The 13,435-nt window shown below is 56.4% G+C and overlaps 4 protein-coding genes across 4 annotated transcripts; 1 reads left to right on the forward strand and 3 right to left on the reverse strand.

Moving 5' to 3' along the window:
• Positions 1–69: 69 nt before the first annotated feature.
• Positions 70–360, reverse strand: MAM_06771 (uncharacterized protein; the record flags this gene model as incomplete). Its single annotated transcript, XM_040825569.1, has 1 exon — positions 70–360. The coding sequence occupies one exon, from the start codon at positions 358–360 to the stop codon at positions 70–72; it is 291 nt and encodes a 96-aa protein (XP_040676333.1).
• A 2,025-nt stretch (positions 361–2,385) lies between these two features.
• On the reverse strand, positions 2,386–4,175 carry MAM_06772 (Zn(2)-C6 fungal-type DNA-binding domain protein; the record flags this gene model as incomplete). Its single annotated transcript, XM_040825570.1, has 3 exons — positions 2,386–3,336; positions 3,401–4,024; positions 4,116–4,175. The coding sequence occupies 3 exons, from the start codon at positions 4,173–4,175 to the stop codon at positions 2,386–2,388; spliced, it is 1,635 nt and encodes a 544-aa protein (XP_040676334.1).
• Positions 4,176–4,758: 583 nt separating this feature from the next.
• On the forward strand, positions 4,759–5,130 carry MAM_06773 (uncharacterized protein; the record flags this gene model as incomplete). The annotated part of the gene is made up of 1 exon (XM_040825571.1): positions 4,759–5,130. The coding sequence occupies one exon, from the start codon at positions 4,759–4,761 to the stop codon at positions 5,128–5,130; it is 372 nt and encodes a 123-aa protein (XP_040676335.1).
• A 1,791-nt stretch (positions 5,131–6,921) lies between these two features.
• On the reverse strand, positions 6,922–10,753 carry MAM_06774 (putative protein family UPF0592; the record flags this gene model as incomplete). Its single annotated transcript, XM_040825572.1, has 2 exons — positions 6,922–8,520; positions 8,576–10,753. The coding sequence occupies 2 exons, from the start codon at positions 10,751–10,753 to the stop codon at positions 6,922–6,924; spliced, it is 3,777 nt and encodes a 1,258-aa protein (XP_040676336.1).
• Between the last annotated feature and the right edge of the window lie 2,682 nt (positions 10,754–13,435).

Raw genomic sequence — 13,435 nt, forward strand, 5'->3', positions numbered from 1 at the left:
AGAGAGAGAGAGAGGCCCGGAATTTCTGGGAGCTCACTGTAGAGAATCGAAACCGACATCGTAAGAGTGCTATGAGCCATCCTGAGCAACCGTGCCAACACCCAAGAATTTGTCATTGCCAGGAGTTTGGTGCACCGAGGAGTCGTCGAGACCCGTCTCTTTGAAGACAGATATACGTCCCTTGCGGATGTTGCTGCTGGAGGATTGGAAAATGGGCGGTAGGTATAGGCCGGCACCTTCACGGAGACGATCGGATGTGACATGAGAGTTGAACTTTGGTCGCACAGGGGCTGCGGTAGCGCCTGGAACTTGGAGATGGGTACCAGTGGCGGCCGGGGGAGCGAGAGAAGCCGAAGCCATGATGCTGAGACGAGGTATTGGGGAAGCAATGATCCTTTTTCAAGTCTTGGGTAAAGTCCAGGAAAAATTAGACCGTTCCGACGAGACTAGACAGACAGCCGTGACGAGGGAGGGCCGCAGTTAAGATGCCAGAAAAGGCGGCCAGCCAGTCGAGTCGCTGAAAAACCGCGGATCCACGGAATGGAAAAGAGGCGATGATTAAAAGGACATGTGAGGAGGACGGCCTGAAGCGGGTGATGCAGAAAACGTGACGAAACCCGAAGGAAGAAGACAGGGGAACATTCCCGCCGAGGAACCTGGCGGCGTCACAGATAATAAATACCAATAAATGCCCATTTCGGGACTGGGTCTTCGATCGGTCACCCACCCACCCCTGGAGAAGGGCTTTTGTTTGCCCTCGGCTTGCATCAACAATGGACTAGTAATGGAACGGCGCCATGGGCCAAGAACATTGGCGGACCTGATCTGGACATCATCGGCATTTCGGCTGCAAGATAGGCGAAAACGTTGTGTTCTCTCGGAAATGTACCTCAGACACCGTGTGGTCGGTCCACCGTACCAGCATGTGGATGCTAGTAGGTTTGTCTGGATAGTCAAGTTACGAATTGCCACCCATCTTGGAAAGCATGTGAAGAATGATTTTTGCAAGTCTGACCGATTGCAACGATCAATTGTGATGTATATTGCCCAGCTATTAGCGGTCAACCAGATCAAATTCATGTTTTTGAAACTGTCAGTTGTCTCTGGACAGACAGCAGAAGCTCTTGAGCAACGACCTCACTCAAGCGAATCTCGCCGCGTGGGTGTGACAAAGCCCATGTTCAAAGGTAGAGTACGAGCTCGGAGGTTTTTGTGAGGCTTGGCGCGCGAAGCTTCGTGCTCGTGCGGGTCAAGAGGCCTCTGGAAAGTTCGCAGCTGCCGGGAAATCTCGTGTCTGTAGCGTCGCCTTGGCGTTTCATCAAACGCTTGTCAGCAATCATCAACGCTAAGGAAAGCAAGAATGTTTCTGATCACCCAGGGCCAACGACGGACACACCACAGCGTCGCTCGGCCGAGCTTTGCGGCTTGGCCCAACCCCGTGTTTTCGCCAATCGGCCCGTATCCTTCCCGGACATATCTCCATTGTTCGAATCGTCCGTCGCCCACCTTTCTGTCCGTCCATGGTTATCTTTCGGCCCTCTTGAAGTGCGACAATAATCTTGACAAGTTACGGGCAGTATGACTAAACAACATCAGTCCGACATGTTGATATGACCACCTTGGCTGGTTCAAAGACAGACAGACGAGTACCTTTTGGCCACTGATTTTCCATTTTTACGCCGTTCAAGTCGTTTGGTTTGGGTCAGGCCCTCCCCTTCTCTTCCACTCCTCCATGGCAAACTGGAGTCTACCAACTCAAAACGCCATGTCCTGAAATCAGTCGGGTATGGAGTAGCTCCCACTCCCACACTCGGTAAGAATCCAATGGAAAATCGACCTTGCCACACCTTGTGGCGAGTTACAAAGCACAGTGATGTGGAATGAAAGTTTTTTGATTACGTTTCAAGGTGGGATTGGTTTCAAAGTTCTTGGGCCCTGACTACCGACTGACGAGACTAACGACGCTCGCTCCTTCCGTTGGACCTAGGTAGGTGCCTAAAGTACCGACTTACTTAAAAGAAAGTAACCAATCGCCTGCTCAATTCAGACCAGTGATACAACTTGCACCGCAAGAGTTCCACACACAAGCCCGTATCTCAGACAAAATACAAAAGGCTGTGACAGCAAGGATCCTAGACGCAAACCCCGTCGTCTTCCTTTGTTCAAATCGCACATGTACATGCATGATGCGCTTCTGAATCATCATCATCATCATCATGCCCATGACAGCTGACTGTCGTTAGTCGCCAGGTATTATTTCCGGAACCCACCTGCCGCGATAGAAACTCCAGGGGCACCGATCCGACCCTACTATGAACCGAGACTCTAAACACAATGCACGCGATCGCGCGTCGCCGCTTCTTCCCCGTCAGAGCACATCCCAGGCTATCCGTTCGTCAAAGGCGGCGCAACGTCGGCCTCAGTGGCCAGCCCGAGCGGCTGGCGCGCTTCGAGCGGAAACAGTAGCGCCCCCGGGTACGTGTTGAGTGCCTGTCTGACTCCAAACTCGTTTCCGATGAAAACCAGTGCCTTTTCGGCCTCACTTTTCTGCTCCGGCAGGGTGGTTCCGACGACGTAAACAGCCGTGAGCGGCCAGACCATCTTCAAAGCGTCAAATAGCAATTTTGGCGAGCTGTCCTTGCCGGCTGCTAGGGGCCCCAAGGCAAACGGCACACTATCGACGATGGACTGACCAGCAGCCCGAATCATTTCGAGGCAGTGCCTACGTCGTGCCCAAAGCTGGCGCAACATCATCCTGCTAGGTGGATAATGTGTCAGGAAGTTAGCCAGCATCAGGACGTAGCTCCAGCCCTTGATAGTTCCCGAGTTATACATGTTGCGCATGTAAGAGTCCATGTCGTCGGTCGCATCGGCCGCCGTCTCGACGTAGTTGTTGACCTGCTCTTCGGCTTCCGTCAATTGTGCCACAAGGGACTCGTACTGCTCGTCCGCGGCCACAAAATCACGACGGCGCAGCAGATCGGAGATGGCAGCTTGAACGCGTGTGCATGCTATGATGAAGGCTGACACATGCAACGTCAAACCCTCGCCTTTGTGAGGGTTGTTTCTTATGATGTCCAGCCATTCATCCGACTCTGGTGGACATTCCGTGTTGCTGACGAGGGCCTGAACTTGCTGCGATTTGTGAGATGCAGATCCGCTTCCGTAGAAATGTGGTCGACCTACCACCATGTTGTAGCACGGCCAAAACGCCGTCCGCCCCTGCGCCGTCAAAAGATGCTGGGATCCTCTGGCCTTGAGTATACTGTACAACCCTCTTGTGTGTAGATGCCACGGGCTGAGAAGCTCCATGCGACCAAGTGAGCCCACGAGTAGCTGGACCTGCAGTCAGCACAATGTCGCCGCACGCAACCCACTGCCAATCGTCTTGTCCACGAACCTCATAATTTGCCAGGATCCAAACAGTCGCAAGCACGTCGTCTCGAAATGCGGCGTCGGGGTCCTCGAGAGTCCTGTTGACTGCACTCAGGGTCCTCCCTAGATACGTGCCCAGCTCGCGCTGGTTTTCCACTTCCGACTCCTTGAATATCGAAACCGGGTGTCGAATGTTTGTCACGTAGGTCCGGGTGAAGAGGTGGGCAGCCCAGACCAACGGTCCGTCCCGAGGATTGATTCGGTAGATGTTGTGGAGGAAGTCGAGCGTCGAGTAGACGTTGAGGAGCATCGGGACGGAATGGCTCGTCCAATGCTCCGTCAAGGGTCGCGAAATCGTCGCTGGTGTTTCCGAGACGGCGTCGGCTGACAATGATAGCAGTTCTGCTTTTGGATCAAAGACGACGGTGCCTCCACCGCTGCTGCTCAAAATTGAAGCAGGCGTGCCTGATCTGGTGCCGGCCGATGACGAGCGCTGGGAACCGTCGGCATCTTTGTCCTTTCGCCTCATGCGCTTCTTGGCAGTTGACGGGTTGGCATGGCGGAACACCAACTCATGTTGATCTCTGTATCCCGGACATTCGGCGCCGTACTTGGTACACCGCTGGCAGCCGGGCCGTCCGAGGTCGCACTGGGAGAAGGAGAGTCAACGGCTTGGATGTTACTGTTGCCGCCGATCGTGTTGCGAACAGGGCCGACGTCCCGCCGGTGAATCAACTTACCTTGACTCGCCTCTGCCGGCATAAGTGACAACCCCGGCTAGGTCTTCCGGTGTTTGGCATGGCGGCTACGCCCGCAACAGAGACGAGTTGCTTGACACCTGTTGATGACTACACTCGAGATGCTGACTGGCGATGGCGCCCGCCAAGTGCCTCGCATAACGCTCCGCATGTGACTAATCAGTCACACAGAGTAGTCATTCGCTCGTTCGTTCGCGCACAACGCACCACACCACATCTGCGATTACAGCAGCCTGTCCATTGGCAAGCTGCGCAGGTGACTCGCAGAATGTCGTCAAGGGTCCATCAGTGAATGAGCAGAGAGACTCCCACAACGCGGCCGAGAGGACGATTCACGACGTTGGAAAGCGGCCCGGGCCGGTGTGCTTGAAGACATATCAAGGCCACGACTGGTCGCATAAGCATCGTCGCCTCCATGTTGGAAAGGGTCAGACTGCTTGACGAAACAACCACTAGATGCTCTTCGATTGCCACCGATGCAAGCGGAACCCATGCGATGAGCTGCAGATTCACCGCACGAGCAAGGCATTGCAGTCGCTCTGTCGGGAATCAGGATCAGCCGGCGGGCATCAATTCGCTGCTTCGAAACGTTGGCGAAAGCCGGTCTCCCGCCCGCCGGCTTGGGATGGCCAAGGAGAAGCGCCATCCGCGGGCTTCTGTAGAGGCAGCCAAGGCATTTATCCAAGCAGAGCACGACAGGACCGCCAAAGCGCGCCAACAAAGGCAATGCAGGGCCAACGAGTCGCTTCGAAGCAGCACACTACAAGAGTCGGCGCTTCAGGACGGGCACGAGGACGCAAACTCGCGTCGTCACGCCCGAGTGGATGCCCTTCTCGAGACTCCCAAAGTCGTAGCAGAAACACAGCGTCCCGCCCTGAAGCGGCCAACTCCAAGTCCAACGAGGCAAGCTCCCGTCGGAGAAGGTCAATCCGACCTTGAAGATGTAAATGTCCGTCCCAAGGAGGAGACGGAAGCCCGGCTCCAGAACGCCAATTAGTCTCGGCAGGCCATCCGAGACGATGTAGTCTATGCGAGGCGGTCTCAAGCACGACCTCTTGGATAAGCTAGATAAGGAGAGGATGGTCTTGAACCGAGCCTGTCTTCAGGCCCGAGGACCGGTGACGCCTCTTTTCGTCTCAAAACGGTCGTCCGCATGCCGTCCTTGACAGGGGGCATTTGGTTGGCCTCACGGTCACGGAGCAGCAGGAGGGCAATGCGTGTCCTATCAGGCGGCTAGTCGGTCGTGTGCCACGACTTGCATGGAGACGTGGAAGCTGTTGTTTCCGAAAAGGATAACGTTCACTTCAGGCGTGGATTGTTAGAATAAGCAAGTAATTACGAGTGGATAATATTGTGGAGAACTGTATGAGGGCTAAAAATATGTTTATACCAAGGATATCCCCTAACTGGAGTGTTGTAGGTTTAGGAATTAACAACTATCAAAACTATATCTTCTGCTATTTCAACACAGACTCACGTCGGACGACCGATGGGGACGCGCCAACGTTGGCGGTCGAAGCCTGCTTCTTCTCAACTTTACCTCGACTCTCTTCGACGCCACAGCAGTAAGGCCAGCATAACCACTCGCCTACAACATCTATAGGATGCGCACTGACAGCGCAACAACATCCCAAGCAGCCAAGCAAGCCAGCGCCCTCGTCTTCTTCGCCAACGACAGAGCCGACAAAACACACACTACCTATGCACGACAGCTTGCGCACACGGCCAAGGCACCTCGTGCTCGCCCAACACCCAAGACCACAGGTTCATAGCCTAGTCTCGACCCCGATCAAGATTGACCCTCGCGGGCCTCAACTCTGCAGCCGCCACGAGTAAAGGCACTCCTTTTCCTGTCCCCGTATCACCGAGGCCTCGGCATAAACGGCATCAGCCGGCGCTACACATGCTCCCACGGACTAGGTTGCGCACCAGGATAGACGGAAACGTCGCAGACGTCAAGGCCCCAGCTCGGAGAGACGTCGTGCGAGGGCATCAGCGCAGTGAGACAGACCAGACGCGCCGAGAGGCAGGGCGCATGATGCCACAGACGATGAACCCCAAGACTTGCCCCTTACCCCACGTCTAGGGCAAGGCGTGAACGAAACAATGACGTCAGACCGTCGGACCGTCAGACCGCAGACACGTTTTGAGCAGCTTACAACGTCTCGGTCGTCAGACGAAAAGCGGAGTTGGCGGTACCTGAGTGGCGGGCCGCGGCCCTCGAGATTGTGGGACCGCCCGCGCTGACCACTGACAGCAGACGAGTAGGCCGAATCGGGAAGGCGCTCATGGATGGTGGGGGCAGACAGGTGAGTGAGTGAGTGAGTGAGTGGTCACCGTCGACACGTCACACATGCAGTTGCCACAGGACATGCCACAGGGCAGCATGGCCAACGCACGCATCTCAAAACATGAATGGCATTCATTCTGGGTATCTAGTCCAAGCCCATTCGGCACGATATGCGTTGTGCAGCGTGCCCAGCTTGTGTCGAGGCACAGAAAACAAATCAAGTACAATACAAAAGATGGATAAATATGGTTCTTCCAGGGCCCGAATACAATCAACACATGCCAGAATGAGAAATGCCGAGAGCAGACCAGCATTGTAGAATGCAGAGACAACCAAAACCGGTGTAAAAATCTCCCCAACGCCCAGATATGAAGTTGTATAGTGAAATATATAAAATCTTATCGACTGTGTCTGTTTTTCGTTCCCAACGAGAGAATGAGAAAAGAATGATTTGCATCCGTCCAGGTCGGTACGTGGACGGTGTGTATTTTGGTCTGTTTATCCGCGACGGAATCCCTCGACGCCGAGGTGAGGAACTTCGACATCGGCCAAGAGTGCAACTCCATCGTCCTGGCGTCTCTCGGTAAAGATGTTGCATTCGGAAACGACTTGAGCCCACTCTGCGAGGGCGCGGCCGCAGTAGACGGAATTCTTGGCATAAATGCCGGCAGGCTCGATTGGTTTGGTGAGCTGGTCTCTATTGTCGCCGGCCGCGTTGGCGACGGACAAGACATTGTTGCGCATTAATGTCGACGATGTTGCTGTTGTCGCTTCGCTTCGTGTGCCGCCGCTGCCGCGGTTGGGTTGGGCAACGCTCACGCTGCTTCGTCGGCTGTTGGGTCCGAGACCCAAACTGGTGGTGGGCGTGTTGCGGAGCCACTCCTCGACAGACGCGTTGAGGGACGCCTGGTCGTCTTCCTTTGGTGTACGAGCGGGCTTGGGCGTCTCCGGGGGCGATCGAGGCAAGGCATCATCCCGCCGAGGCGCTGACGGCAGGATATTGTGGCTTTTTGCGCTGATGCGTGCCTGCGTTGAGACGGGCAGTCGTGGTCTCGTCAGGACGCGATCGCGAGCGGGGCCAGGGGCTTGCTGCCATCCGAGGACGAATTTAAAAGTGTATTTTTGTTCGTCGAAAACGGGGGACGATCCCAAGGAATCCGAAGATGGGGAGATGATTCTGGGGCCCATCCTGCCCAGGCGGGACCCCAAGCTGGGAGCTGTGGTGAGCGGAGCTGGGTCGGCCAGGTCTCGACCGGCGCCACCACCACCACCGGTGTCGCTCCCCGCCGAGCCTGGTGACGGTGGGACCCGTTCATACTCGTCGTCAACGGCGGCCGGCTGAGCATTGTTTCCTGACGTCATGGCAAGGACTTTTCCAAGCAGCGACCAACGCTTCTTTCCGCTGTCGCTGCGGCCGATCCCGTTGGCATCTGGGGAATCAATGCCGAACAGGAGGTGGTGGTTGGGGGATGGTGATGATGATGACGATGCCGAGTTTCTCACAAATGAGTCAAAGCTCATGAACAGGCCCGGGTTTGGTGAGGTGGTCTCTTGGCGAATAATCATAAACTTCTTGCCCATGGCAGGGGGCATGGGTGCGGTCGACGGGGGTACTTTGCCGGCTTGTTCTGCGGTTTGCTTCATGTGCAAGTAGTGAGCCCAGCTGGTCTTGAGTCGCACGGCCGCCGTGAGGTAGATGTTCATGTCGAGTTCGTCGGAGCCGCCGGTGTATCGACACATGCGCCAACAAATTAGGCGCTGGTAGTAGGCTCGAACCATGGGGCACCAGTTGTTGAAGAAGGCATCAAACGTCTCCTCGCTCAGGAGCCAGTCCAGGCATACGACTGCCTTCCTGCGCGGGTCTTTGGCCACGGCGTCCCAGATGGTAAAGACAAACGACAGCATGCGGACCTCGGACAGGGTGTTCATTGAGCTGGACATGCGCTTGCACACCTCGATCCAAAAGGGCCAGTCAATGTAGCTGGCGGCGGCAGGCGTCGTCTCGAATTCATGGTAGACCATCAAGACCTCTTCCAAAAAGTCGCACAGAGTAAAGCACGCAGCGTGGTCGTAGAGAGAGGTCTTGCTGGCGGCCGCCTTGACGAGGCCGGCAAACGCCTCGGCAAAGGTATGGCGGGGGGAGCAACATGACGAGCTTATTCTCGCCCATGGGCCGAGTCGCATTGCTCGGTGGTGGGAGCGGCAGGGGCAGGGGCAGGGGCAGGGCCGAGTCTGCTCCGTTGACCGAGTCAATCAGGGGGGCGTAGGCCACGGGCTCCACCATGGCGGCCTGTCGATGAATCGTCGAGTCCACAATTGACAAGAGCTGCGCGTGGACCAGGGCGAACGCGGGCGACCGAGCCTTTTCCCGCAGGGGCAGCCCCGGGGGGATGAACTGGTCACAGAGGGCGTGGAAATACTTGCAAAATATGAAGAAGAGGTCCGTGTCTCGACCCTTCCAGCGGGCGACCCAGGGACCGGTCCAAGGAATTCTCGCCACGAGCAACGGCATCTTGGGAATCTGCTTGAGGGCGTCCCACATGGCCCGGGGCGAGGTCCAGCCGAGGGGCCCCAGACCTGGCGGGAACAAGGCGGTGATGTCGTCGCTCTCGCCGACATCCCTGCGAGGGAGCCCAAACTCGGTGCCGGCGCGCCTGATGAGTTCCGGCGTGAGCCCCCAGAGCCGCAGCAAGATGTCAGCGACACCCGGGGCGAAGAAGAAGGTGTAGGCGCACGTTTTTCCGGAAAAATTGACCAAGCTCAGCGGAGCGTGGCGCAAAGACATCTTGTCGACGACATAGGCCATTTGCCTGACCAGGTTGGCCACGAACATGGTCCGGACATTGTGCTCCGCAGATTCAGCAAACATGTCCAAGTGTGCGGAGCCGTCAGTGGTCGATTTGGAGGCATTCGTCCATGATCGTGAGCGTACGCGTTCCGAGGGTGACCGCTCCGCCAGTGGCTGCATGTACGTGGTCGCCTGTCGCCATTCGGGCCGCATCATGAGCATCGTCGCGGCTTCCAGTAACACCGGGCGATCCACGCCTGGGATAGGCTGCTGCAGTTGGCCATGGAGCATGTCAAGCAGGGCCGTCCACCACTTGTTGAGAACGATGGCCCGTCTCTCGACGTCTTCGAGGGAAATCGCCCTGGTCGACGGATGGTTTCGTGTGCGTTTTAAAAAGGGCAGCAGGACCGAGTGGATCTGGGCGACTCGGTGGACAGTCTGTTTGGACCCAAAGGCTCTGGTCTCGACATCGAGGCCTTTGAAAGCCGACCACAGCGGGTCACGAAACTTGGGCGTCATCTCGTTGCACGACTCATCGGTGACGGGCGTGTTGATATTACCATCACTGCAGATGGAAGGGGCGGCACTGCTTGTACGGACGCTGTTGGACGTGCGGTTGAGGCTGGTGGCCGACGAAGCACAGCTGTGGTCAGATTCTGCACCGTCCCGGCCGAGGTAAGCGTTTTGGTGTCTGCCCTTGATTCTGGACAAGTATGCGGTTGCCCTCGTGAACGGCTTGGCAGTTGTTTGGAGTGTCTCTGGTTGGTGCTTTGTCGTTTGCTCCGTCGTGTCGTCACTGCTCGTGGTGATCTGCAATCGACGTGGTGGTTTGGATGCCTTGACCGTGGATGCACGAGCTAATCCCTCGAGGCCCCGTTGACCATTGGCGACAGGGGACTGGAGGGCATGCTTGGGCGAGGACGGGCGAGGAGAGCGTGAAATCCAGGGGCGCCTGGTAAGATTGGGAAGGCTTTCTGAGCTCCCCAAGTGGGGAGACGGAGATGGAGATGGAGTCGTTGTCGGTGTCGTCGGTGTCGTCGTCGTCGCCGCCGCCGCCGCCGCCGTACTCGTCGTGCTGCCGGCAGGAATGATGTTCTGGGCTTGGTCACTCGTATTTGGCAATTCCCTGGCAACTTTGCTTGAAGGCATCAACCACGACCTCGGTCTGTCAATCAGTAAGTTTCTTTTGCCTCGAGCTATGTGGGCTTGTCTTGGCAGCTTCGTTTCAGTCCTTGTAGCTTCCACGGCCTCGGGTTGAAGAGACGGTTCGGGTCGGGCGAGCGGTGTGATGGCGTCTCTACCATTGGCAAAGACCAAGGTGTCGAGTTTAAAATCCGTGTTGAAAGAGGACAGACCAAATCCCAACCAGTCCAAGTCCGATGATTTCAGGTCGTCGGTCCCCTTGTTTCCAGCAGTCGAGACAGCAGCATCGGAAGCAGAAGGGTGACGATGATGGAGAGGGGAACCCGAGAGGACACCCGTTGGGCCCAAAAGCTCAGACGCAGGAAGCGGGCGCTGCGAGAGCTGCAGAGTCGGGGCCATGACAGCAGTTGCACCCATGGCACAAGCCAATGCCTTGCTCTTCTTTGCTGTTGAAGAAGAGCAGGGGAATGATTGGGGTGGGGGGGAAGAGAAACGAGAGGGGGATAAAAAGGAGAAGGGAGAAGAAGACGCGATTGCCTCCCACGGCGCAAACGAAGGGATCAGAGGGTGGCGAATTGACGGTTTTTTCGATTGTCGACCATTACTTTTTCTCTATTCCCTGTGTAGAAGCCGTTTTCGCTCTGGGTTGACTATTTTCTTCTTTTGACAAAAAAAAATCTCTGGCCTGCAGAGCAAAAGAGGCGTCGTCCTAAGGGCCTCTCGTCAAAGGAGCAAGAGGACCAGAGAAAAACAAATGGGAGAGAAGAAAACACCAAGCGACCGAACAAGGCAATTGCTTTCTTCTGGCTCGGCTCTTGTCCGACTCGGCGGCTAGCCCAACAGCCCGACGGGAGCGCGAAGGGGGGAAAGAAGGTAGAGTGCGAAGCAATGAAGACCAGATCGATAGAAACGTTTTGTCGTGGCGGAGAGGAAGAGGGGAACAGCAGCGTCAAGTACTTACAGCTGCAGCCAGCCGCCTCGACCAGCGCCGGTGTCCAGATGGCCGGCCGCGTCGGGGTCGGACAGGGCGACGAGTGATGAGGTGGAGGGGTCAGTGTTGCTCTAATAACTATTTTGCTTGAAATGGTTTTCTTCTTTTCCTTTTTGTTCTTGTTTGGAACAGCGAAACGCGAGACGGCGAACGCTCCCACGTTTAGTGCTAGGTCCAAAAAGGCCCGGCTGTGACCTGTCCCAAGTCTGCCCCGTCGTGGTCAACGGGGATCCGGAGATGAGCTGTGCTGACCGTGCTGGAGAGGTGACGTCTTTGCTGCTCCCCTGGAGGTCAGGGAGCCGACATGGGGTCAGGTCAGACAAGGAGATTTGACGACGGAACTTGATCAGGGTATGCAGGGGCTTTTCTCTCTCTCTCTCTCTCTCTCTCTCTCTCTCGCTTTTCAGGGCTGAAAGAAGCTGAGTGCGGTCCACGGGCTTCCTGCGGCGTGCTGTAGCCTTGTAGGGGCCAATTCGAATCTTGAGACGCTCCAGAAGTCGCTCGAGGTTTGCAGGTTGCCCCCTTTTTAGAAAAAAAAATAGTAAAAATAAAACAAAGCAAATCAAAAGAATAGAATCTTTTTTTTCCCTTGCTCGCTTTCAAAGGCTCTGCCAGGGCCCTGTGTGTGTGCGTGTGTGTTGCAAGTGGCCAGGCTGGCGGCTCCGTCGTTCAACTGCACGCCACTGTGGTCACTGGTTTTGATGGCTGGCGGTGTGCTGTGCCGAGCCGTGCTGAGCCGCCTCAGGGCCGTTTTGACGGGCGTGGCTGATGATGGGCTGAGCGGATGGCGACGGGGCCTTGGACGGCGGCGCCAAGCGGCATCAATGGAGCTCGACAGGCGCGGCGAGAATATGAATCGTGAAGGGGACTTACCAGGAAAGCACGGGAGACAGACGTACGTGCGTACACGTACACGTACACGTACTGTAGCGACCGCAGCCGTTTGCATGCATGTGCCGCACGTGCCGTCCCATCATTTAGGTAAATATGGGCACGTACTTAAGTACTTAATGTAGGTGCCTACCTTAGGTACTTGACACGTACTATTAGGCGTGCATGTACAGGTACATACAAATTACAATACTATCTGACGCTTGGAATTCCCATCCCGGCAACCTGGCCTCTAGCTCGTCCTCTGCTTTGGCTTTTTTGCTTTTGGTCTGGGGCCCCTCTCATCTTATTACTCCAGATGTCCCCCAGCACGCTGCACGACTACTGCGTCCTCTGTGCTTTGCAATACGTCTGTAACTTGTCTGGTGCCGATTTGAGTCAGTACCAAGTAGGTACTTAAGAAGGCAAGGTACTCCGTAATTAAATTCAGTCGCGTAAGTTAAGTATGAATCGTCAGGGCCGTCGGTCCACGGACGCCTGGTGGCACCCTGACCGAATCGGGCCCAGCCTTGCCCGCCGCCAGCCGCGAACGTCCCCTCCACAAGTCACACCCATCCGTCGTCCATGCCTTGCGTCGTTGTCTCTCCTCTCCTCGGGCTGTCCTCTGCCCAGTCGCAGGCCCTGCATGTGCATTGTGCACCACTCCGTACTCCGTATTCGATTAGCCTTTACGCCTGCACTTTCGGGCTTCAGAGATGATGGCGTGGCTCGCTCGCCCGCCAACGCCCGCCCTCGGCGCTCCTGCGAAGGGCCACGATAAGCTTCGTGCCCCTGTCCTGACTCCAGACGCCGTCGTCCACACCACAGCTCACCGCACCATTCATGCCATCGGCCGGCCGCCCCCTGTTGAAATGTTGCCCGTTGCCGGCGAGAGGCTTGCCCCAGCGCTCCAAGGCGGGTCCCGCGCGCTTCAAGTTGGGGGTTGTGGCGTTTTCGTCGAGCTCAGACGGCATTTCCGCGCATGAACTCGCATGCTTCGTCCTTTGCCGACGTCGACGCACACGCATCGCAACCAGACATGATGATGCTCTCCTCTCCTCTCTCTCCGCCGCTGTCTCTGTCTCTCTCCCACAATTCTGGAAATCCCCGTCATCCAAGCGCCATCTGGTTGGTTCGCGCCATGCATACATACGAATGAATTACTTGGCGCCAACAGCCCATGGAAATAGTCCGCTCGCTCCTAAACTCCACGTCGTCAC

Source organism: Metarhizium album (genome assembly GCF_000804445.1).
Source record: "Metarhizium album ARSEF 1941 chromosome Unknown scaffold_24, whole genome shotgun sequence".
Taxonomy (NCBI): Eukaryota; Fungi; Ascomycota; class Sordariomycetes; order Hypocreales; family Clavicipitaceae; genus Metarhizium; species Metarhizium album.